Source organism: Chiloscyllium punctatum, chromosome 7 (assembly GCF_047496795.1).
Source record: "Chiloscyllium punctatum isolate Juve2018m chromosome 7, sChiPun1.3, whole genome shotgun sequence".
In the NCBI taxonomy this organism is placed as follows: domain Eukaryota; kingdom Metazoa; phylum Chordata; class Chondrichthyes; order Orectolobiformes; family Hemiscylliidae; genus Chiloscyllium; species Chiloscyllium punctatum.
The window spans coordinates 56,973,837-56,997,137 of NC_092745.1; the positions used below are offsets into that span (position 1 = coordinate 56,973,837).

General features: G+C 42.5%; 1 protein-coding gene across 2 annotated transcripts in view; it reads right to left on the minus strand.

The window, feature by feature from the left end:
* The window catches only part of dhx9 (DEAH (Asp-Glu-Ala-His) box helicase 9), a 69,245-nt gene extending 49,266 nt beyond the window's left edge, over positions 1 to 19,979 (minus strand). The window contains exons 1-2 of one of the 2 annotated variants that reach the window (XM_072573612.1): positions 19,871 to 19,979; positions 56 to 211 (exon numbers count right to left, since the gene is read on the minus strand). In XM_072573612.1, coding sequence (XP_072429713.1) covers positions 56 to 166 — 111 coding nt within the window. In that variant the 5' untranslated portion in view covers positions 167 to 211; positions 19,871 to 19,979. Of the gene's footprint in view, positions 1 to 55; positions 212 to 4,153; positions 4,633 to 19,870 lie in introns of those variants that run through there. The other variant, XM_072573613.1, reaches the window with a different exon arrangement.
* Positions 19,980 to 23,301: the final 3,322 nt, after the last annotated feature.

Here is a 23,301-nt window from a genome sequence, read left to right on the forward strand (position 1 = left end):
CAGTAAATTGAAGAGAGGTCAAAATTGGCAGAACATACAACTACAAATATCATACCTCACAAACAAACTTTTGCCTGTTCTTGTTACCAGCTGCACGGATATCATAACTCGGAGTGACCTTGCGTTTTCCACACCAAGCATACAAGAAGTTCTTTATGTCTGTCATGGTTTAGCTAGATTCCTGACACTTTCAATGCTAATTGTTTGCTCCCTGTGGAAACAAAATAGCAGTAAATGAGAAAAACAAGAACAAAAACATTAAAAGTTCTAGACAAGATTGATATTTAAATGGGACATTTTCTAAGTCTATTCTTGAAAATAGTGGATTTTTGTTTGAGTTTCTTAATAAATTTGCCATCTCCACCATTGTTCAGTTGGTAGCACACACACCTCCAGTCACAACATTCTGGCTTAAAGTTCCATTCCAAGATTTGGATGCAAAAATAGAAGCTGACATATCAAAGCAAAATGAGAAAGGAGAGCATTTAAAAGTGCTGATTTAGAGGCTAGACCTTAAACAATGGTCCCAACTACATCTGAAGAAGGGCCACGTGAGGTTCTGAAACACTAACTCTGCTTTCTCTCCATAGATGCTGCCAGACCCACTGAGTTATCCAGCAATTTCGGTTTTTTGTTTCAGACTTGCAGCGTCTGCAATTATTCTTTTTTTGCCAAAGTCCCATCTACCTGCTCAGCTGGATGAAAAAGATCCCATGGCACTATTCCAGGAAAATTATCTTTGGTCCTGGTCAATGTATAGCTCTCAAACAAACAAATTAACTCGTCTTTATCAATTGCTGCTTGTGGGAGTTTGATGAACACAAATTAGCTACCACATTACCTCCATTACAATGGCCACACTTTAAAATGAATTAGCAAAACACTTTTGAGATGTTGATTTTTTGAAAAATATATATTTTATATATATAAAAATAAAAATGCACACTTTTACTTTCTCTTTTGTTGAGAGCCCCATTTCTTCCTTGTTCCTCAAAAGCTATCAACTGAGCAATACAAAGCAAATTTCTCTATCAAAGTATATTGACCACATGTTACATGTTTTTGCTCTGTGTATAACCAAGTACCGTTGAGATGGAAGTATTGCACTAAATTCACTGCTTAACTAAGTAAAACACCCAATACCACAGATAATTTGTTGAGCGATACTTCTAAGTCTGTTCTGATAAATAAAGCACAACAATGACAGCAGAGCAGGTAATGTGTAGCAACTGCAGTATGAGGTTTCCACAGCAGTCATATTTGCAGCTTGAGCAATTTGGCGCACAGTTGATGAGTTGGAGTCTGAGCTTTCAACAGTGTGATGCATTACGAAAGACAAAATACCTGGACATTATGCGCCGGATGGGGGCCACAACACCTATGAGGCTAGGTACTTGGAATCTGGCTCCTGGCTAAGAATAGGAGTCTAAGAGATAGATATTTGAATCCAGGAGGTGGAGATCTTCAGCCCTTGGAATTTATCCAATAGGTTTAAAAAGGTCCTTGCAGCTCATGTGATGACACAGGGAGGATGAGCAATCTGTGGCATCATGGTGCAGGATGCAAGAAGCTTTAGTATACACCACAATTTGGGGATAGATACTATTCTCTCCCACCCACATTGTGCAGCCTTTTGGACTCAGACTGTCTGATGCTATGGTTCAAAATAGCTCCTCGGGCTGATGAGGAACTTGGGAGTGGGATGGGAAGGATCCAGATGTATTGTCCATGTGGTTACCAATGACATAGGACAAAAAGAGGTTCTGTGAAGGGAGTCTAAGCAGCAAAAGATGCAAATTAAAAACAGAACCACAAAGGTAATGTTAGGATTAATAGCTGAGCTACAAGCAAATTGGCATACAGTAATTAAGATAAAGACATAGGGTCTACTCCGCCATTCAATGAGATCATGGCCAATACATTAATCCCTAACTCTGTTTTCCTGGCTTTTTCCCATATCATTTGATTCTCTTTCTGATTAAAAGTCCATCCACCTCAGCCTTGAATGACCCAGCTTTGACAACTCTCTGCAGTAAAGAATTTGACAGATCAATACCTTCAAAAATCCTTCCTCATTTGTCTTGAAGGTGCATCCCCTGATTCTGACATTACAGCCTCTAATCCTGAATTGTCTCAAGGGGAAACCTTTCTGTATTTATGCTGTCAAGTCCCCAAAGTTGCAAAGAGGTCACTGCTCATTCTTCTAAATTGCAAGTAGTATTTGCGCAACTGATTCAACCTCCTCACAACGCAATCCCTCTATAATTGGTATCAGCCTTGGTATCAGGGACCAAAACTATTCATCTGTGGTCTGATGAGTGCCTTGTATAGTATTATCAAAACTTGCCTACTTTTATACTCCATTTTATTTGAAATAAATGCTAACATACCATTTACCTTCATAATTACCCAGTGAACTTGTGGTAAATCATGGACAATAACTCCCAAATCCCCTGATCTGTAACTTCTGCAGTCTTTTGACATTTGAATAATATTCAGTCATCTATTCTTCCTGCGAAAGTGTATAACATCACATTTTCTCACATTATGTTCCATCTGCTAAGTTTATGCCTGCTTATTTAACCTGTTTCTCTGTGAACACTGTCATCATCATCATCATCACCACTTGCATTCCCATCTATTTTTGTGTTATCCGCAAACTTGACTATCATTTACGTTCTTCATCCAAATCATTAATATATATTGCAAATAATCATGGCTCCAAACTGATCCCTATGACAACCATGAGTTATAGGCTGCTATCCTGAAAATACGCTCTCTTAGCCCAATTCGTTTTGTCTATCAATTAGCAAATCCTCAGTCTGTGTTAAGATACTAACTCTAACAGCATGGGTCTTCTTAAGTAGCCTATGTGTGGTAACTTAGCAAATGACTTCTGAAAACTCATATTAATCTACTGCTTCCCCTTTAGCTATCTTACCTGTTATCTCAAAGAATTCCAGTAAATTTGCCAAACATGATTTCTCTTTCACAAAGCCATACTGACTCTGCTTAATCATGTTATGCATTTTTAAAAGCTTTGGTATCACACGCCTTCTAATACACCCTCACACTTTCCCAATCATTAACATTAAGTGAATTGGCATGAGCTTTTACCTTTTATTGGGTCTCCTTCCCTTTTTAAATGAAATGTATTTCACTGGCAGTTTTCCAATTCTCTGAGACTTATCAGAATCTCAGGATTCCTGGAAGCTTGTTACCAATGCATCCACTATCTCCATAGCTAGTTACTTTAATGTTCCAAGATATATCCCCCATCAGGTTCAGGAGGCTTTAGCTCCATTAGTTTCTCAGCACTTTATAAAATATTTAAGGGGCAAAAGGAATGAAGGAAATAAATACAATAACTATTCTTTAATGTTGAAATGCTATTAGTGTCCTCGACCATGAATTCAAATTCAAATCCTCTATTTCCTAGTTCTCACTATTATTTCCCCAGCCACATAGTACAAGGGGCCTATGATCACTTCGACTTCTCTCTTCCTCTTTCTACTTTTAAAAAAAGGTCTTGCTGTCAGTCTTTATATTATTTACAAGTTAACTTTAAATATTCTCTTTTAATTTGATGTTATTGTTAATATACTTGGTCAACCTTGATTGGCTTTTGTCCTTATTGGACTATGGTCTTTCCTGAGCCATGAACTAATTTCTTAAACATTTGCCATTGTTCCTCAACGGTCTTTGCTGCTAAACATTTTTTCCCCCAGTCCACTCGATCCAGCTCTGCCTCATTCCTTTGTCATTACCATAACCAGATATAGTTGTGCATAGGTCGAATTTTGATGGTGGTTTTTAAAGCCTAAATTAGGGGGCCAACTAATGCATGAAATTGTGTTTTCCAGGGGATGAAATTTATGCTTGGTAGGAGTCAAAAAAAATGGACAAACAAGAGCCAGATCATTATGTAAAATAATGAACAAAAGGAAAAAGCATTTTGGCCATTATTGAATATTTATCTCCAAAATAACTCTCCATTCTGCCTGCTATGGTAGAATGGCACTGCAGTCCCCTTATACATTCCAAAATCTACCGCGGAAGCCAGAAACCGCGGATAGGTGCAAACCCATTCATTTAAATTGGAAACCAGTTCCTGGCTCTGGAACATTGCTTGTAACATGTAAACCACGGGTATCTGAAACCACGGAAACAGACTCTGTGGATAAGTGGTCGCCCTGTACTGTCATACCATTACAGTAATGCTGAAAACCTGGAGTGGAGCGTGGTGGCTGGTGGATTAGAAGACCCTGAATGGACTCATAAATGTTGATCTGTAACAGTCAAGAATTTGGGTCAACTTAAACATGATATATGGAGAATACAAGATTTTTGGCTAAGATACAGGGTCAACCTACACATGAAATCCACCTATAGGAACATATACGGTATTTAAGCTTGTGCAATTGTTTCTGATCCAAGTTCATCACTTTCAACTTAAAGGCTAAATTCAAATCATGTTACGATCACTGTTTCCTCAGACAGAGTCATAGAGATGTACAGCGCAGAAACAGACCCTTCGATCCAACCCGTTCATGCCGACCAGATATCCCAACCCAGTCTAGTTCCACCTGCCAGCACCCGGTCCATATTCCTCCAAACTCTTCCTATTCATATACCCATCCAAATGCCTCTTAAATGTTGCAATTGTACTAGCCTCCGCCACTTCCTCTGGCAGCTCATTCCATACAAGTACCACCCCCTGCGTGAAAATGTTGCCCCTTGGGTCTCTTTTTTTAAAAAATCTTTCCCCTCTCACCCTAAACCTTTGCCCTCTACTTCTGGACACCCTCACCCAGGAAAAAAAAACTTAGTCTACTTATCCTATCCATGCCCCTCATAATTTTGTAAACTTGTATACGATCACCCCTCAGCCTCTGACGCTCCAGGGAAAACAGCCCTATCTTGTTCAGCCTCTCCCTATAGCTCAAACTCTCCAACCGTAGCAACATCCTTGTCAATCTTTCCAATAGGAAGGAGACCAGAATTGCATGCAATATTCCAACAGTGGCCTAACCAATGTCCTGTACAGCCGCAATATGACCTCCCAACTCCTGTACTCAATACTCTGACCAATAAAGGAAAGCATACCAAGTGCTGCCTTCACTATCCTATCTACGTGCGACTCCACTTTCAAGGAGCTATGAACCTGCACTCCAAGGTTTCTTTGTTCAGTAGCACTCCCTAGGACCTTACCATTAAGTGTATAAGTCCTGCAAAGATTTGCTTTCCCAAATTGCAGCACCTCACATTTATCTGAATTAAACTCCGTCTGCCACTTCTCAGCCCACTGGCCCATCTGATCAAGATCCTGTTGTAGTTGGGGGTAACCCTCTTCACTGTCCACTACACCTCCAATTTTGGTGTCATCTCCAAACTTACTAACTATATCTCTTATGCATGCATCCAAATCATTTACATAAATGACAAAAAATAGTGGACATAGCACCAATCCTTGTGGCACTCCACTGGTCGGAAAAACAACCCTCCAACACCACCCTGTCTTCTACCTTTGAGGCCAGTGTATTCCGTGAGATCTAACCTGATGAATCAGTCTCCCATGGGGAACCTTGTCGAATGCCTTACTGAAGTCCATATAGATCACATCTACTGCTCTGCCCTCATCAATCCTCTTTGTTACTTCTTCAAAAAACTCAATCAAGTTTGAGAGACATGATTTCCCATGCACAAAGCCATGTTGTCTAGCCCTAATCAGTCCTTGCCTTTCCAAATACATGTATATCCTGTCCCTTAAGATTCCCTCCAACAACTTGCCCACCACCGACGTCAGGCTCACTGGTCTTTGGTTCTTTGGCTTGTCTTTACTACCCTTAAACAGTGGCACCACCTTAGCCAACCTCCAGTCTTCCAGCACCTCACCTGTGACTACCGATGATACAAATATCTCGGTAAGAGGCCCGGCAATCACTTCCCGAGCTTGCCACAGAGTTCAAGGGTACACCTGATCAGGTCCTAAAGATTTATCCACCTTTATGCATTTCAAGACATCCAGCATGTCCTCCTCTGTAATATGGACATTTTCAAAGATCTATTTCTCTACATTCTATATCTTCCATGTCCTTTTGCACAGTAAATACAGATGCAAAATACTCGCTTAGTATCTCCCCCATTTTCTGCGGTTCCACACAAAGGCCGCTTTGTTGATCTTTGAGGGGCCCTATTCTATCCCTAGTTACCCTTAATGTATTTGGAAAACCCCTTTGGATTTTCCTTAATTCTATTTGCCAAAGCTATCACATGTCCCCGTTTTGCCCTCCTGACTTCCCTCTTAAGTATACTCCTACTGCCTTTATACTCTAAGGATTCACTTCATCTATCCAATCTGGACTGGACATATCCTTCCTTCTGTTTCTTAACCAAACCCTCAATTTCTTTAGCCATCCAGCATTCTCTATATCTACCAGCCTTTCCTTTCATCCTGACAGGAATATACTTTCTCTGGATTCTCATTACCTCATTTCTGAAGGCTTCCCATTTTCCAGCTGCCTCCAGACAACTTTTGGAAGTTCTTGCCTAATACTGTCAAAATTGGCCTTTCTCCAATTTAGAACTTCAACTTTTTATCTGGTCTATCCTTTTCTATCACTATTTTAGAATAGAATTATGATCGCTGGCCCCAAAGTGCTCCCCCACTGACACCTCAGTCATCGACCCTGCCTTATTTGCCAAGAGTAGGTCAAGTTTTGCACCTAGTAGGTACATCCACATACTGAATCAGAAAATTGTCTTGTACGCACTTAAATTCCTCTCCATCTAAATCCTTAACACTATGGCAGTCCCAGTCTATGTTTGGAAAGTTAAAACCCTCTACAACAACCACCCTATTATTCTTACAGATAACAGAGATCGCCTTACAAATTTGTTTCTCAATTTCCCTCTGACTATTAGGAGGTTTACAATACAATCCCAATGAGGTGATCATCCCTTTCTTATTTCTCAGTTCCACCCAAATAACTTCCCTGGATGTATTTCCGTGAATATCCTCCCTCAGTACAGCTATAATTCTATCCCTTATCAAAAACACCATTCTCCCTCCTCTCTTACCTCCCTTTCTATCCTTCTTGTAGCATTTGTATCCTGGAACATTAAGCTGCCAGTCCTGTCTATCCCTGAGCCATGTTTCTGAAATTACTACAATATCCCGTGGGTGGCACGGTGGCACAGTGGTTAGCCCTGCTGCCTCACAGCGCCTGAGACCCGGGTTCAATTCCCGCCTCAGGCGACTGACTGTGTGGAGTTTGCACGTTCTCCCCGTGTCTGCGTGGGTTTCCTCCGGGTGCTCCGGTTTCCTCCCACAGTCCAAAGATGTGCAGGTCAGGTGAATTGGCCATGCTAAATTGCCCGTAGTGTTAGATGTAGGGGTATGGGTGGGTTACGCTTCGGCGGGGCGGTGTGGACTTGTTGGGCCAAAGGGCCTGTTTCCACACTGTAAGTAATCTAATCTAATCTAATCTAATCCCAGTCCCTTGTTCCTAACCATGCCCGGAGTTCATCTGCCTTCCCTGCATTGAAATAAAAGCAGTTTAACTTATTAGTCCTACCTTGTCCCTGCCTGTTTGACTCACTTCTGTTCTCAACTGTACCACCCCCTACCTTACTAGTTTAAATCCTCCCGAGCAGCTCTAGCAAATCTCCCTGCCAGTATATTAGTTCCCTTCCAATTCAGGTGCAATCTGTCCTTCTTGTGCAGGTCACTTCTACCCCAAAAAAGATTCCAATGATCCAAAAATGTGAATCCCTCTCCCATACATCAGCTCCTCCATATTTATCTGCTTGATCCTCCTAATCCTGCCCTCACTAGCTTGTAGCACCAGGAGTAATCCAGATATTACTACTCTCGTGGATCTCCCTTTTTAATTTCCCGCTTAACTCTAATCTCTCTTTAGAATCTCAACCTTTTCCCTTTCTATGTCATTGTCGACATTGGAACCAATGACCTCTTGCTGGACCCTCTTCCCCCCCTTGAGAACATTCTGCACCCTCTCTGAGACATCCTTGATCCTGGCACTCGGGAAGCAACATACCATTCTGATTTTTTGCTGCTCGCCACAGAAACTTCTGCCTGTACCTTGGACTAGAAAGTTCCCTAACACAGGTGATCTCTTGGAACCCAAATGTACCAGTCATTACATTAGAGCCAGGCTCAGTACCAAACCTCTATAAGGTCTGCCCTCAGCCTCTGACGCTCCAGGGAAAACAACCCCAGTCTGTTCAACCTCTCCCTATAGCTCAAATCCTCCAACCCTGGCAACATCCTTATAAATCTTTTCTGAACCCTTTCAGGTTTCACAACATCTTTCCGATAGGAAGACGACCAGAATTGCACACAATATTCCAACGGTGGCCTAACCAATGTCCTATACAGCCGCAAGATGACTTCCCAAGTGCTGTACTCAATAACCTGACCAATATAGGAAAGCATACCAAACGCCGCCTTCACTATCCTACCTACCTGCGACTCCACATTCAAGGAGCTATGAACCTGCACTCCAAGGTCTCTTTGTTCAGCAACACTCCCTAGGACCTTACCATTATGTGTTTAAGTGCTGTTTAGGTTTGCTTTCCCAAAATGCAGCATCTCACACTTATCTAGATTAAACTCCGTCTGCCACTCCTCAGCCCATTGGCCCATCTGATCAAGATCCTGTTGTAATCGGAGGTAACCTTCTTCGCTGTCCACTACACCTCTAATTTTGGTGTCATCTGCAAACTTACTAACTATAAACTTATGCTCACATCCAAATCATTTATATAAATGGGCAGCACGGTGGCACAGTGGCTATCACTGCTGCCTCACAGCACCAGAGACCCGGGTTCAATTCTCACCTCAGGCAACTGACTGTGTGGAGTTTGCACATTCTCCCCATGTTTGCGTGGGTTTCCTCCGGTTTCCTCCCACAGTCCAAAAAAAATGTGCAGGTTAGGTGGATTGGCCATGCTAAATTGCCTGTAATGTTAGGTGAAGGGGTAAAATGTAGGGGAATGGGTTTGGGTGGATTGCACTTCGGAGGGTCAGTGTGGACTTGTTGTGCCAAAGGGCCTGTTTCCACACTGTAAGTAATCTGATCTAATCTAAAAAAATGAAACGTAGTGGACCAAGCACTGATCTTTTAATCTGACATGATTTATTGAACCTGCCTCCTTAAACATTGCCGGATGCAAAACATCTTGATGCCTCTTTCAATCCACAACATATTGGTCGAAGATACAATCCTGAATACTCTGAATTCTTCTGTCAATCTGATTATCCCAATCTGCATGAAAATTCAAGTCACCAATGATTAATATACTGCCTTTATTATATGTTTACAAATTTATTCTGTCCCACTATGCAGCTGCAGTTGTGGGGCCGAAAGACTACTCCTTCCAAGTGCCTTCATTCCCTTTTTCTAAAAAAAAGCCTCCACACATCTTCTAACTCAAAATCATTTGTTATCATACTTATTCCATTCTGTACTTAACAATGCTATTTTTACCTCCTTTTTTTTCTGCCTGTCCTTTCAAAAAATTTCATATCCCTGAATATTCAGTTCCAGTTTTGACCACCTTGCAACCATGCCTCCTAAATGGAGTTAAGATCACAACCATTAACCTATATTTCTGCAGTCAATTCATCTATCTAGTACCAAATACTATGTGCATTCAAGTAAGAAATCATTAAATTTTCCTTTCCTTCTCCCTTTTGATTTTATTTATTCTGTTTCTCTACATTTGTTTACTCTGTTCTGCCTGTCTCTATGATTGATTGATTGGGTCATTGTCACATGTATCTGAGCACAGGGAAAAGCTTTGTTTGTGAACACTACACTAGACCATAGAAAGCAAGACAGATCACAGGATGAAAGAAAACTCAGACAGAGTTAAGACATACAGGATAAACGCACACAATATGCACTAGAGAAGATCAGTATTATTTGAAGTTAGACGGTACACTCATCAGTCTAATAATAGAAAGGAAGAAGCGGTTTTTGAACCTGCTGGTGTGTGTATGTGTGTGTGCGCTCAAGCTTCAGTATCTTCTGCCTCATTAAAGAGGTTGAAAGAGAGCATTGCCAGGTTTGGATGGGTCTTTGATGACGTTGGCAGCCATTCCGGAGCAGCGAGACATGTAATATGGGTATCTAAATAGTTGCCACATTTTGATTTTTAAAATCTACATTTCCCCTCACCCAAATCTTACACCTCTCCCCAAATTAGTTTAAATCTTTCTACAGCCCTACTTATTTGATTCACCAGGACAGTGATTCCAAGTGAATCCTTGGTAATCCAAGGTAGAGGACAGGAAAAATTTCTGGTTGTAACAGGCTGCTCCTTTTGAGGTATTTTAGGATTTGAAGGTGATTTCCTCGAATTCCAGGAGCAGCAATTACTGTTTTATATGCTGTTGCAATTGTTTTGGAATTTTGAAAACAAAAGTCAGAACAACAGCATTTTTCAATGGGAGAAAGACAGACAAAGGCAGCAAGCATATGGTCTCCAAGAAAGACAGAGAAAGAAACCCACACTACTAACTGACACAGCAGTAAATCTGCGCAGTCACTGCCTTTGCTGTTGGAATTCATGTATCGCTGGACATCGTAGTGAGTCTGGAGAAAATTCACAAACAGCGAAATTTGCAACTGATCTTGGAGGAACCTATTTGGGAGAGGTCACAGCACAAAAACAGGTAAGCGAATAGTTTTAAGTATAGCCTTGCTATAAATCTACAATAGTGAGTAGAGTGGGTTCTTTGTTGATTATGTGTTTTTATTGGGATCTATCGCTTGATTAAATTTTAAAAATATTAGGTTAGCCTGGAGCAGTATTTTGTAGAGCAATAAGATTGGAAGGAGCAAAATGGCCTTTAATAGAGTAACATGCTCTTCTTGTCGGATGTGGGATGTTCAGCAAAGTTTAAGGGTTACTGAGGATTATATCTGCAATAAATGTCAATGCTTGCGAATCCTATCAGATCAAATGGATTGGTTGGAGCGATAGTTAGAGGCAATGAAGAATTTACAAGTGTTCAGGGGTATGATGGATGGCAGTTATGGAAAGGGAGAAAAGCCGCAGACGCAGTCAGGTAGATGGGTTAACTCCAAGAAAGGTCGGAGGGGTGTGCGGTCTGTGGCTATCCCCATTTCAAAAAAGTATGCTGTTTTGGAAAATATAGGGGTGATTGACTTTCAAGGGAATGTAGCACAAACAGTTAATTTTCTGGTATCAAGACTGGCTCTCATGTAATGGGGGTACATCAGGTTTCAAGCAATCAATTGTTTTAGGGGAGTCCCTCGTTAAGGGCACAGGCATTTCTGTGGCCAGCAGCAAAAAATCAGAATGGTGTGTTGCCTCCCTGGTGCCAGGATCAAGAGTGCACAATGTTCTCAAGGGGGAGAGGGACCAGCAGGACGTCATTGTACACATTAGTACCAATGACAAAGGAAGGGAGAAGGATGAGATTCTGAAGGGCTAATATAGAAAGTTAGGCAGGAATTTAAAAAGGACGCCCTCGAGGGTAGTAATATCTGGATTATTCCCAGTGCTATGAGCTAATGAGGGTACAAGTAGGATGACAGAGCAGATGAATGTGTGGCTGAAGAGCTAGTGAATGAGAGAAGGAGTCACATTTTTGGATCAATGGAATCTCTTCTGGAATACAAGAACCTGTACAAGAAATATGGATTTCACATGAATTGGAAGGGGACTAATATACTGGCAGGGAGATTTGCTAGAGCTGCTCAGGAGGATTTAAACTAGTAAGGAGGGGGGTGAAGGGGAGACCCAGGGAGACAGTGAAGAAAGAGATCAATCTGAGACTGGTACAGTTGAGAACAGAAGGGAGTTAAAACAAACAGTCAGGGAAGGCAGGGAGAAAGCAGATAATAAGGTAGGATTAATCAATTAAAACTGCATTTATTTCAATGCAAGGGGCCTAATAGGGAAGGCAGATGAACTCGGTCAAGATTAGAGTGGAAAAGCACAGCAGGTCAGGCAGCATCCGAGAAGCAGGAAGATCAATGTTTCGGGCACGAACCCTTCATCAGGAATGAAGCTGGGAGCCTCTGGGGGGGTGGAGAGATAAATGGGAAGGGGGTAGGGCTGGGGAGAAGGCAACGGAGTGCAATAGGTGGATGGAGGTGGGGATGAAGGTGTTAGGTCTGAGAGGAGGGTAGAGTGGATAGGTGGGGAGGAAGATTAGCAGGTAAGACAGGTCATGAGGATGGTGCTGAGCTGGCAGGTTGGAACTGGGGTAAGGTGGGAGGAAGGGAAATGACAAAAGTGGTGAAGTACACATTGATGACCTGGGGGTGAAGTGTTCCCAGATGGGAGATGAGGCGTTCTTTCGCCAGGTGTCAGGTGATGAGGGAGTGTCAGTGAAGGAGGACCAGGACCTGCGTGTTCTCGGCTGGGGGGGTGGGAAAAGAAGAAAAAAAAGAGTTGAAATGTTCAGCCATGGGGCAGTTGGGTTGATTGGTGCAGGTGTCCCAGAGATGTTCCCTAAAGCGCTCTGTGAGAAGGCGTCCAGTGTCCCAAATGTAAAGGGGAACACGCCAGGAGCAACAAATACAATAAATGACATTGGTGGATGTGCAGGTGAAATATTGATGGATGTGGAAGGCTCCTTTGGGGCCTTGGACAGAGGTGATAGGGGAGGCATGGGCACAGGTTTTGCAATTCCTGTGGTGGCAAGGGAAGGTCCCAGGAAGAGAGGGTGGGTTGTTGGGGGGTGTGGACCTGACCAGGTAGTCAGAGGGAATAGTCTTTGCAGAAAGCAGATAGAGGTGGGGAGAGCAATATATCCCTGGTGGTGGGGTCAGTTTGTACGTGGCGGAAATGTTGGCGGATGATGCAGTCTATGCGGAGGTGGGTCGGGTGGAAAGTGAGGCCTGGGGGGGGGGGGGGGGGGGGGGGGGGGTATCTTTGTTTGGAGTTGGAGGGGTGGGGTTTCAGGGCAGAGGTGTGGAACGTGGAAAAGATGCACTGGAGGGCATCTTGAACCATGTGGGAAGGGAAATTAGGGTCTTTAAAGAAGGAGGCCATCTGGTGAGTTCAGCGTGGAACTTGTCGGAGGTGGAGGAATTAGGAATACAGGATAGCATTTTTGCAGGAGGTAGGGCGGGAAGAGGTGTAATCCAGGTAGCTGTGGGAGTCGGTCATCATTGATGGAGATGGAGAGGTCTAAGAAGGGGAGGGAGGTGTTAGAGATGGTCCAGGAGAATTTAAGGCTGGGGTGGAATGTGGTGAAGGTCATGAACTGGGAGAAAGTGAGTACTGCAGATGCTGGAGAACAGAGCTGAAAATGTGTTGTTGGAAAGGCGCAGCAGTTCAGGCAGCATCCAAGGAGCAGGAGAATCAACGTTTCGGGCATGAGCCCTTCTTCAGGAATCTTGAAGAAGGGCTCATGCCCGAAACGTCGGTTCTCCTGCAAGGTGATGAACTGCTCAACTTCCTCGCAGGAGCACGAGGTGGTGCTGATGCAGTCATCAATGTAGCAGAGGAAGAGGTGGGGAGTGGTACTGGTGTAACTATGGAAGATGGACTGTTCTACGTAGCCAACAAAGAGACTGGCATAGCTGGGGCCCATGCGGGTGACCGTGGCTACCCCTTTCGTCTGGAGGAAGTGGGAGGTCTCGAAGAACTTGTTACGGGTGAGTACCAGTTCAGTCAAACGAATGCAAGTGTCAGTGGAAGGGACTGGTGTGGACGTCGGGAGAGGAAGAAACGGAGGGCGTGGTCATGTGGATGGAGATGTAGAGATATTGGATGTCCATGCTGAAGATGAGGCATTGGGGGCCAGGAAAACAAACGTCTTGGAGGAGGTGGAGGGCATGGGTGGTGTCCTGAACGTATGTGGAGAGTTCCTAGATTTGGGGGGGGATAGGACAGTATCGAGGTAGGTGGAGATGAGTTCTGTGGGGTTGGAGCAGGCTGAGACAATGGGTCGGCCAGGGTGGTCAGGCTTGTGGATCTTGGGAAGGAGGTAGAATCGGAAGGTGGGCGGAGCAGGGATCTCGGACTATGAGGTTGGAAGCTGTGGGTAGGAGATCTCCTGAGAATGAGGTTGCGTATGGTCTGGGAGATGATGATTTGCTGATGGGGGTGGGCATGGTTAGGAACATGGGACTGGGATATCATAGCAACTACAGAAACATGGCTCAGGGATGGACAGGACTGACAGCTTAATGTTCCAGGATACAAATGCGACAAGAAGGACAGAAAGGAAGGCAAGAGAGGAGGGAGAGTGGCATTTTTGATAAGGGATGGCATTACTGCTGTACTGAGGGAGGATATTCCCAGAAATACATCCAGGGAAGTTATTTGGGTGGAACTGAGAAATAAGAAAGTGATAATCACCTCATTGTGATTGTATTATAGACCCCCCAACAGTCAGAGGGAAACTGAGAAACAAATTTGTGAGGAGGTTTCAATTATCTCTAAGAATAATAGGGTGGTTATGGTAGGGGATTTTAACTTTCCAAACATGACTGGGACTGCCACAGTGTTAAGGATTCAGATGGAGAGGAATTTGTTAAGTGTGTACAAAAAAATTTTCTGATTCAGTATATGGATGTACCTACTAGAGAAGGTGCAAAACTTGACCTACTCTTGGGAAATTAGGCAGGGCATGTGAATGAGGTGTCACTGGGGGAGCATTTTGGGGTCAGCGACCATAATTCTATTAGTTTTCAAATAGTGATGCAAAAGGATAGACCAGATCTAAAAGTTAAAGTTCTAAATTGAAGGTATTAGGTTAAGAACTTTCAAAAGCTGATTGGGGGCAGATGTTCACAGGTAAACGGATGGCTGGAAAATGGGAAGCCTTCAGAAATGAGATAACGAGAATCCAGAGACAGTGTATTCCTGTTAGGGTGAAAGGAAAGGCTGGTAGGTGTACGGAATGCTGGATGACTAGAGAATTTGAAGGTTTGTATAAGAAAAAGAAGGATTCAAATGTCAGGTATAGACATGGGAGTTCAAGTGATTCCTAAGAAGAGTTTAAAGACAGTAGGAGTATACTTAAGAGGGAAATCAGTAGGGCAAAAAGGGTCATCAGACAGCTTTGGGAAATAGGGTTAAGGAGAATCCAAAGGGTTTTTAAAAAATACATTAAGGACAAGAGGGTAACTAAAGAGAGAGAGAGAATAGAGAGGGGCCCCTCAAAGATCAGCAAGTAAAAAAAGGGTAGTAAAAATAGCATTGTTAAGTACAGAATGGAATACGTACGATAACAAGAAATGATCTTGAGTTAGAAGATGTGTGGAGGTTCTTTTTAGAAAAAGGGAATGAAGGCACTTGGAAGTAGTCGTCTTTCGGCCCCACAACTGCAGCTACATACTAGGACAGAGAATAAATTTGTAAACATATAATAAAGGCAGTATATTAATCATAGGTGACTTGAATCTTTATGCAGATTGGGATAATCAGATTGACAGAAGAATTCACAGTGTATTCAGGATTGTATCTTCAAACAAGATGTTGTGGATTGAAACAGGCATCATGATGTTTTGTTTAATAAGGCAGGTTCAATAAATCATGTCAGATTAAAAGATCAGTGCTGGTTCCACTACTTTTCATCATTTATACAAATGATTTGGGTGCATGTTTGCTGATGACACCAAAATTAGAAGTGCAGTGGACAGCGAAGGAAGTTACCTGAGATTACAAGGGTATCTCGACCAGATGGGCCAATGGACTGAGGAGTGGCAGACGGAGTTTAATTTAGATAAATGAGAGGTGCTGCATTTTGGGAAAGCAATTCTTAGCAGGCCTTATACACTTAATGATAAGATCCTCGGGAGTGTTGCTGAACAAAGAGACCTTGGCATGGAGGTTCATAGGTCCTTGAAAGAAGAATCACATAGATAGGATAGTGAAGGTGGTGTTTGGTATATTTTCCTATACTGGTCAGATTATTGAGTACAGGAGTTGGGAGGTCATGTTGCATCTGTACAGGACATTGGTTAAGCCAGTTTTGGAATATTGCATGCAATTCTGGTCACCTCTCGGAAAGATGTTGTGAAACTTGAAAAGGTTCAGAAAAGATTTACAAGGATGTTGCCAGGGTTGGAGGATTTGAGCTATAGGGAGAGTTGAATAGGCTGAGGCTGTTTTCCCTGGAGCTTCAAAGGCTCAGGGGTGACCTTATAGAGGTTTATAAAATCACGAGGGACATGATAGGATAAACAAACAAAATCTTTTCCCTGGAGTGGGGGAGTCCAAAACTAGAGGGCATAGGTTTAGGGTGAGAGGAGAAAGATATAAAAGGGACCGGAGATGCAACTTTTTCACACACAGGGTGGTGCGTGTATGGAATGAGCTTCCAGAAGAAGTGGTGGAGGCTGGTACAATTGCAACATTTAAAAAGGTATCTGGATGGGTGTATGAATAGGAAGGGTTTAGAAGGATATGGGCTGGGTCTGTTCCCGTGCTGTACGCCTCTATGACACTGGTCCCAGCACCAGTGGTGCCATTGCCCCACAAATTGAAACCCATTCCACTATAGCAACCTTTGAACTATACATTTATCAGATTTGAATGTTTCACTCAAATATCAGTGACAATAATGGTTTTGGATTCAGGCAGCACTAGAACAATACTGGGAAAATTAGGAAGCTGAACAATTGGGACAGCCTTCACCGGACCCACAATATAGTCAGTGACTAGCAAGATTGGGTACATAGAAAATCTTAAACTAAGCAGAAAATACAACTGAACATGTTTGGTCATAACACTAGACAATAGCAGAGAGACTGGGCCAGAACCCTCTTTGAGGCAATGATGGATTTCTGATTTTTTAATATTCATTTATGAGATAAGCCCAGTTCTGGTTGTCCTTGAGAAGGTGGTGGTGTGCTACTTTCTTGGACCACTTCAGTCTACCTGCTGTGGATTGACCCACAATTCCCTTGAGGGAATTCCAGGATTTTAAACCATGCCTGTCATAACTGACCTTATCCATTAGGATGTCATGGAAAGAGATTACATTGCCTTCAGTGAACTGCTAATTTTCTTGGATTTCAAAGTTGTTGGCAAGATTAGATCACATGGAATATAGGAAGAGCTAGCCATCTGGATACAAAACTGGCTCAAGATAGGAGACAGAGTGTGGTGGAGAAGGACTACTTTTCAGACTGGAGGTCTATGACCAGCAGTATGCTGCAAGGATCAGTACTGGGTCCACAGCCTTCTGTCATTTATGTAAATGATTTGGATGTGAATATATGGGATTATAGTTTGTAAGTTTGCAAATGATCCCAAAATTAGTGAAGTAGTGGAAAGCAAAGAAGATTACCTCAGTACAAGGGGACCTTGATCAGAGGGGCAAATGAGCCAAGGTGTGGCAGATAGATAAACTTACATAAATGTGAAGTACTGCATTGTGGTAGGGCAATTCAGGGTAGGACTTATACACTTCATAGTAAGTTCCTGAGGAGCGTTACTGAACAAAGAGACCTTGGCATTCAAGTTCATAATTCCTTAAAAGTAGAGTTGCAGGCTAATAGAGTGGTGAAAGCATTTGGTATGCTTGCCTTCATTAATTGTTGCATTGAGTATCGGAGTTGAGGTCATGGTTCAGCTGTACAAGACACTGGTGAGGCCACTTTTGGAATACTGTCACTTTTGTGCTCCCTGCTGTAGAAAAAATGCTGTGAAATTTGAAAGAGTTCAGATAAGATTGAAAAAGATGTTGCCAGGGTTGGTAAGTTTGAGCTGAGTAGGCTGGGGCTGAGGCTGAAGCTGAAGAGACTGGGGCTATTTTCCTTACAGCATGAAAGGCTGAGGGGTGACCTCATACAAGTTCATAAACTCATGAGGGGCATAGATAGGCGGTGAATAGTCAAGGTCTTTACCCAGGGTTGGGGGTGTCCAAAACTAGAGGACATCGGCTTAAGATGAGAGGTGAAAAATTTAAACAGGACCTAAACCACTTTTTCATACAGAGGGTGGTGATTGTATGGAATGAGCCACCAGAGCTGGTGATAGAAGTTGGTAAAATTACAATATTTAAAAGGCATTTGGATGGGTGGATGAATAGACAGTATTGACAGAAATATAGGCAAATGCCGGCAAATGGGACTAGATTCACTTAGGATTCCTGGTCAGCAAGGACAAATTGAACCAAAAGGTCTGTTTCTGTGTTGTACATCTCTATGACTACTGTAGATCTTTCAGTTCTGAAACCATACTGAGATACAGGGTAGATGCTTTCAGCCAGGATCTGATGTGACAAGGTCAACTTAGCCAAAGTATTTTCCACACGATAGTTAGCATGGAGCTACCTTGATAGTTGTTGAAATTGTTGTAGTCACACTTATTCTTGTATAGGGTCACAATCTTTGCATCGTGCTGATCCTGGACATTACCTTCTCCTTCCATCAGGACAGTTCATGCAGATACTGTAGGAGTACCCTTTTCCTACGTTTGAGGAGCTCCAAGTGGGACACGGCTTGAACTCAAGTGAATCAATAACTTCACTATTTTCCTCCACAGTGAATCACAGAACCCAGACAGTGTAGATCAAGACCCTTCTGCCCATTACATCTGCACTGACATTCTGAAGAGCATTCCACCCTATCACTGTAACTTATCACAACTCACCTATCTAGTCTGCACATCTCTGGACATTATGGGACAATTTAGAATGGCCAATTGAGCTAACCTGCTCATCGATGGGTTGGGAGGAAACCAGAACACCAGGCACAGGGAGAACGTGCAAACTCCAAACAGATAGTTGCCCAAGGTTAGAATTAAACCAGTTCTCTGGCACTGCAAAGCAGCAGTACCTCACGCAGCCACTGTGGCACTTGTTTTCCATCGTGCTGCCCACTGGATGGGAACATGCCCCAAGAAATGCAAATTTTGTTTCATTTTCTTTATATTCGGTACACCTTATTTTCCCACCAAATCACCCAGGGTATTTTTCGTCCATTATCCACCACCAATAATCACCTGTGTTTCCTGTTAATTGTATGCAATACCTGACAAGGTTAATGCAGATAACGAAAGGGGAGGGACAGCAACTTTGTAGTTATTGAAAATACGACGTTGCATGTGAAAAATGTAACAACAAATTTACATGCCTTTCTATAAACCTGCCAATCAATTTCACATTACGTTTCCCTTCGGGAGTAAAGACCAAGCGTCAATAGCACTTCTGGCTATATAAAAAAAAAGCGTCAGCCTAAAGTTAAGCAAAGGCGATGCTCGACAGAATTTCACCAGAAAAAAAATATAAATCCAGACCTAAGTTCCTCTGTACACTTATAATAATAACGACAATGTTTGGTTTAATCACATGGAGATGGGAACGAGCGTGACAAGATCGCAAAAGCAGTTTTCATTACGACCATGGGTACACGAATTTGTAAAGGTGTTTTCAAATTAGAATATTTTTATGTTACACACAGTAAAATAAGTCTTGGTTATTGAAACAAAACACTGTGTATACTGGAAATAAACAGGGAAGGTTAAAGAGGTGGTGGAGGTACTTAGCTCGCGTTTCGAGTCCAATTTGACTTGTTAGGAAAACAAGAGTCGGACATGAACTCGAAAATAAAAACTGATCCTTTCCCTCGAGGCCCAAATCTCAAACTTCAATTTCTGCAGCTGGTGCTGGGAATATAGCAGTTCCCTGAGACCATCACGGTGACAGTATGAACTGGGTAAAAGCTCCAACGACCATTCCCCGCGCAATCTGCAGCGAGGCCGGACACCGCCGCAGCTCCGGCACCAGCAGCTGGGGGGTGGGGAGGGGGGAAAAGAGAGGTATCTGCGGTCAGCAAACCCCATTCTCAGCTATCTCTCACCCATTTCCCAAACACGAGCTCTATGAAGAGCCCCAGGCCCCACTTACTGTAAGCCGCCACCTGCACTCCGCAAACCGCGGTTGGCCTTCGAACCGGGATCCGGGACAACAAAATGGCGTCCCCTTCCCACACCCCTCCTTAACCAAAAGACAGCCGCTTCCACAGGAACAGGGGGGAAATAAGTCTCCATACCTTCCTTACGTTTTACAAAAATACCAATTGTTTTGAAGACCGGAAATGTTTCCCACTTCAGCAAAACAACTCTGCTGTAGTTTTTTAAAAATTCCAATACCAAGCTCTATTAGGTTTCACCTCTTGTTTTGTTCTCCAGTTCACTCCCCCTTCTCCAGTTGGTTTGGTCAAGGACAATGTCTGATAAAAAGGCGTGTGTGAGTTGGTGCTGCATCAACAACTGCTTTTTATTTGTAACGCGCCTTTAGTTAAAGAGAAAATACATCACAACAATATTAGAACAAAATTGTACACAACCATGGAAAGTATTATTAATACAAAAACTTAACGAAGAAAATGGGGTTCTTCCTCCACCATCATCATCCATATATTTTCCACATTCCTGGTCTTGCCCCTTTCTTCTCCGACAGAGGACCACACGGATTTCCCCTTCAATCTTACCCTAATTTTCAGGTTTAACGTGGCTATAACACATCTTCCCCTTTCAATTTCCCTACAAACCATTCCAAAAACCTCCCTTTTCCTAACATTGTTCTACGTAAATACAGAAGATGGAGCCCCTGTCCTTTTACCTAATCTCTCTCCATCATTATTCAAGGCCATCAATTTCGACGAAACAGGATTGCCTGTAACAATTTTAATCTAGCGTACTCCGAAATCGAATGAGGTTAGATAACCACTTTGCAATATGTTTTGTTCAGTTCACAAGCATAAAATCAAATTAGCAATCACCAATCACTTTCAATCTGCATTTTATCAATACGTGGGGTAATTTATATTCCTCCTGCTCCTCCAATGAAGCTCGAGGAACCTTATCTTAGAGGGTTTTGCATATACGAAACGAATTGCTAGAGTGCGTACAATTACAACATTTAAAAAACATTTGGATAGGGTCGTGAATAAGAAAGAGTTGGGGGGGTGCTGTTTAGAGGGATCTAGGTCAAATTCAGGCAATGGGACTAGTTTGGGAAACATAGTCAGTAAGGACAAGTTGGAGTGAAGGATCTGCTTCCAGGCTGTGTAATTCTATGACTTTTTTTCAATTGGGCTTTTTTCCATTTAGCATTTTCTAGTATCAAAATACTTAAGCAATTTCAATCTGTTATTTCAAACTTATTTTTATATTTGTTTTATTTTTCAGTTATCTCTTAGTTGCTTTTGTTATTTTTCTAATTTTCCTGGTTTGATAAAATGTTATTTTTCCCTGGAAACCTGGCAAGTATATTCAACAATTTATTTCAGCAGATTTTCAGCAACTGCAGTAGTTTGCTTTTATATTTCTTTCTAATATGTCCCTCAAAAGAAGGAATAGAGATAGGTCACCCAGTACATTGGAGATGGATGAACAGGACTTGACAAAAGTTAAGCTAGAGCAACAGCACTTCTTGCAGTTAAATTGTGAGACTGTCCAGGAATGCACTAGTAATAACAAAGGCTAAAAGTCTGGAAGACAGTCTCAGAAACAGATGATCTAACGCAGACCACACTCAAGCAATGTTACAGAGGTAATCTTAATAATTATAGTCAATACTGTCAGCTGTGCCTCATTTTGTGGTCTGCCCAACTCTGAAGCATAAAATTCCAAACTTAAAACCAATAGACAAAGGAGGAGGAATTAGGCCATATTTCAACCTATCGAGTCTCACCATTCAATTATGGCTGTTAAGTTTCTCAACCCAATTCCCCACCTTCTACCCTTAACTCTTGATTCCCCTTGATACTCAAGGAACAATATCTATCTACCTATCTATCTCATTCTTAAATACACTTAATGACCAGACATCCACAGCATTTTGTGGTAATGAATTCCATAGATTCACCGCTGTATGGTTGAAGATGTTTCTCTTTATTGCCATTCTAAAAGGTCTTCCCTTTACTCTAAGGCTATGCCCTCTGCTCCTAGTATCTCCTACCAATGGTAACATCTACTCTGTCCAGGCCATTCAGTATTCTGTATGTTTCAATTAGATTTTCCCCTTCATCCTTCTAATCCCAAGTATAAACCAGAGTCCTCAAACATTCTTCATATATTAAGCTTTTCATTCCTGGGACCATTCTCATGAACCTCCTCTGAATATGATACAGGACCCAAAACTGCACACTATACTCCAAATGTGGTCTGATAAGAGCCCTACACAGCGTCAGAAGTACATCCCTGCTTTTATATTCAAGTTCTCTCAAGATAAATGCCATCATTGCATTTGCCTTCTGAACTACTGACTCTAACTGCAAGTTTACCTCAAGAGAATCCTGGACTAGGACTCCCAAGTCCCTTTGCACTTCAGATTTCTAAATTTTCTCCCCATTTAGAAAATAGATCACATAGATCCTACCAAGTGCAAGACCTCACACTTTCCCACATTGTACTCCATCTGCCACTTCTTTGCCCACTCTCCTAAATTGTCCAAATCCTTCTGCAGCCTCCCCATCTCTTCAATGTTACCTATCCCTCCATCTTTTTATCATCTGCAAACTTAGCCAGAATGCCCACAGTTCCTTCATCTAGATTATTAACGTATAAAGTGAAAACTTGTGGTCCCAACACTGACCCTTGTGCAACACTACTTGTTACTGGCCTGCCAGCCCGAGAAGGTTCCTTTTATCCCCACTCTCTGCTTTCTGCCAGACAGCCAAGCTTCTATCCATGATAGCACCTTGCCTCTGACCCCCATGAGCCTTATTCTACTCAGTAGCCTCTTCTGCGGCTTCTTGTCAAAGGCATTCTAATGTCCAGGGAGATATCAACTGTTGGCTCTCCTTGTCTAACCTGCTCATTACTTCCTCAAAGAATTCTAGCAGATTTGTCAGGTATGACCTTCTCTTAATTAATTCATGCTGACTTTGCCCAATCTTACCACACACTTCCAAATTCAGAAATCTCATCCTTCACAATGGATTCTAAGATTTTACCCGCAACCAAAGTCGGGCTAATCGGACTATAATTTTCCATCTTTTGCCTTACTCCCTGTTTGAACAGGGATCTTATGTTAGCAATTTTCCAGTCCTCTGGGACCCTCCCAGAGTCTAGTGATTCCTGAAAGGTCACCACTAGCACCTCCACTATCTCTTCAGCTATGTCCCTTAGAACGCTGGGATGTAGTTCATCTAGGCCAGATAATTTATCCATCTTCACTCCATTCAGTTTTCCTAGCACCTTCTCCTTGGTGATGGCTACCATACTCAGCTCTGCCCCCTAACTCACTTAATTTTTGGGATAATATTCATGTTTTCCTCAGTGAAGACTAGCATGAAGTAATTATTCAGTTCCTTAGCCATTTCCTTATTC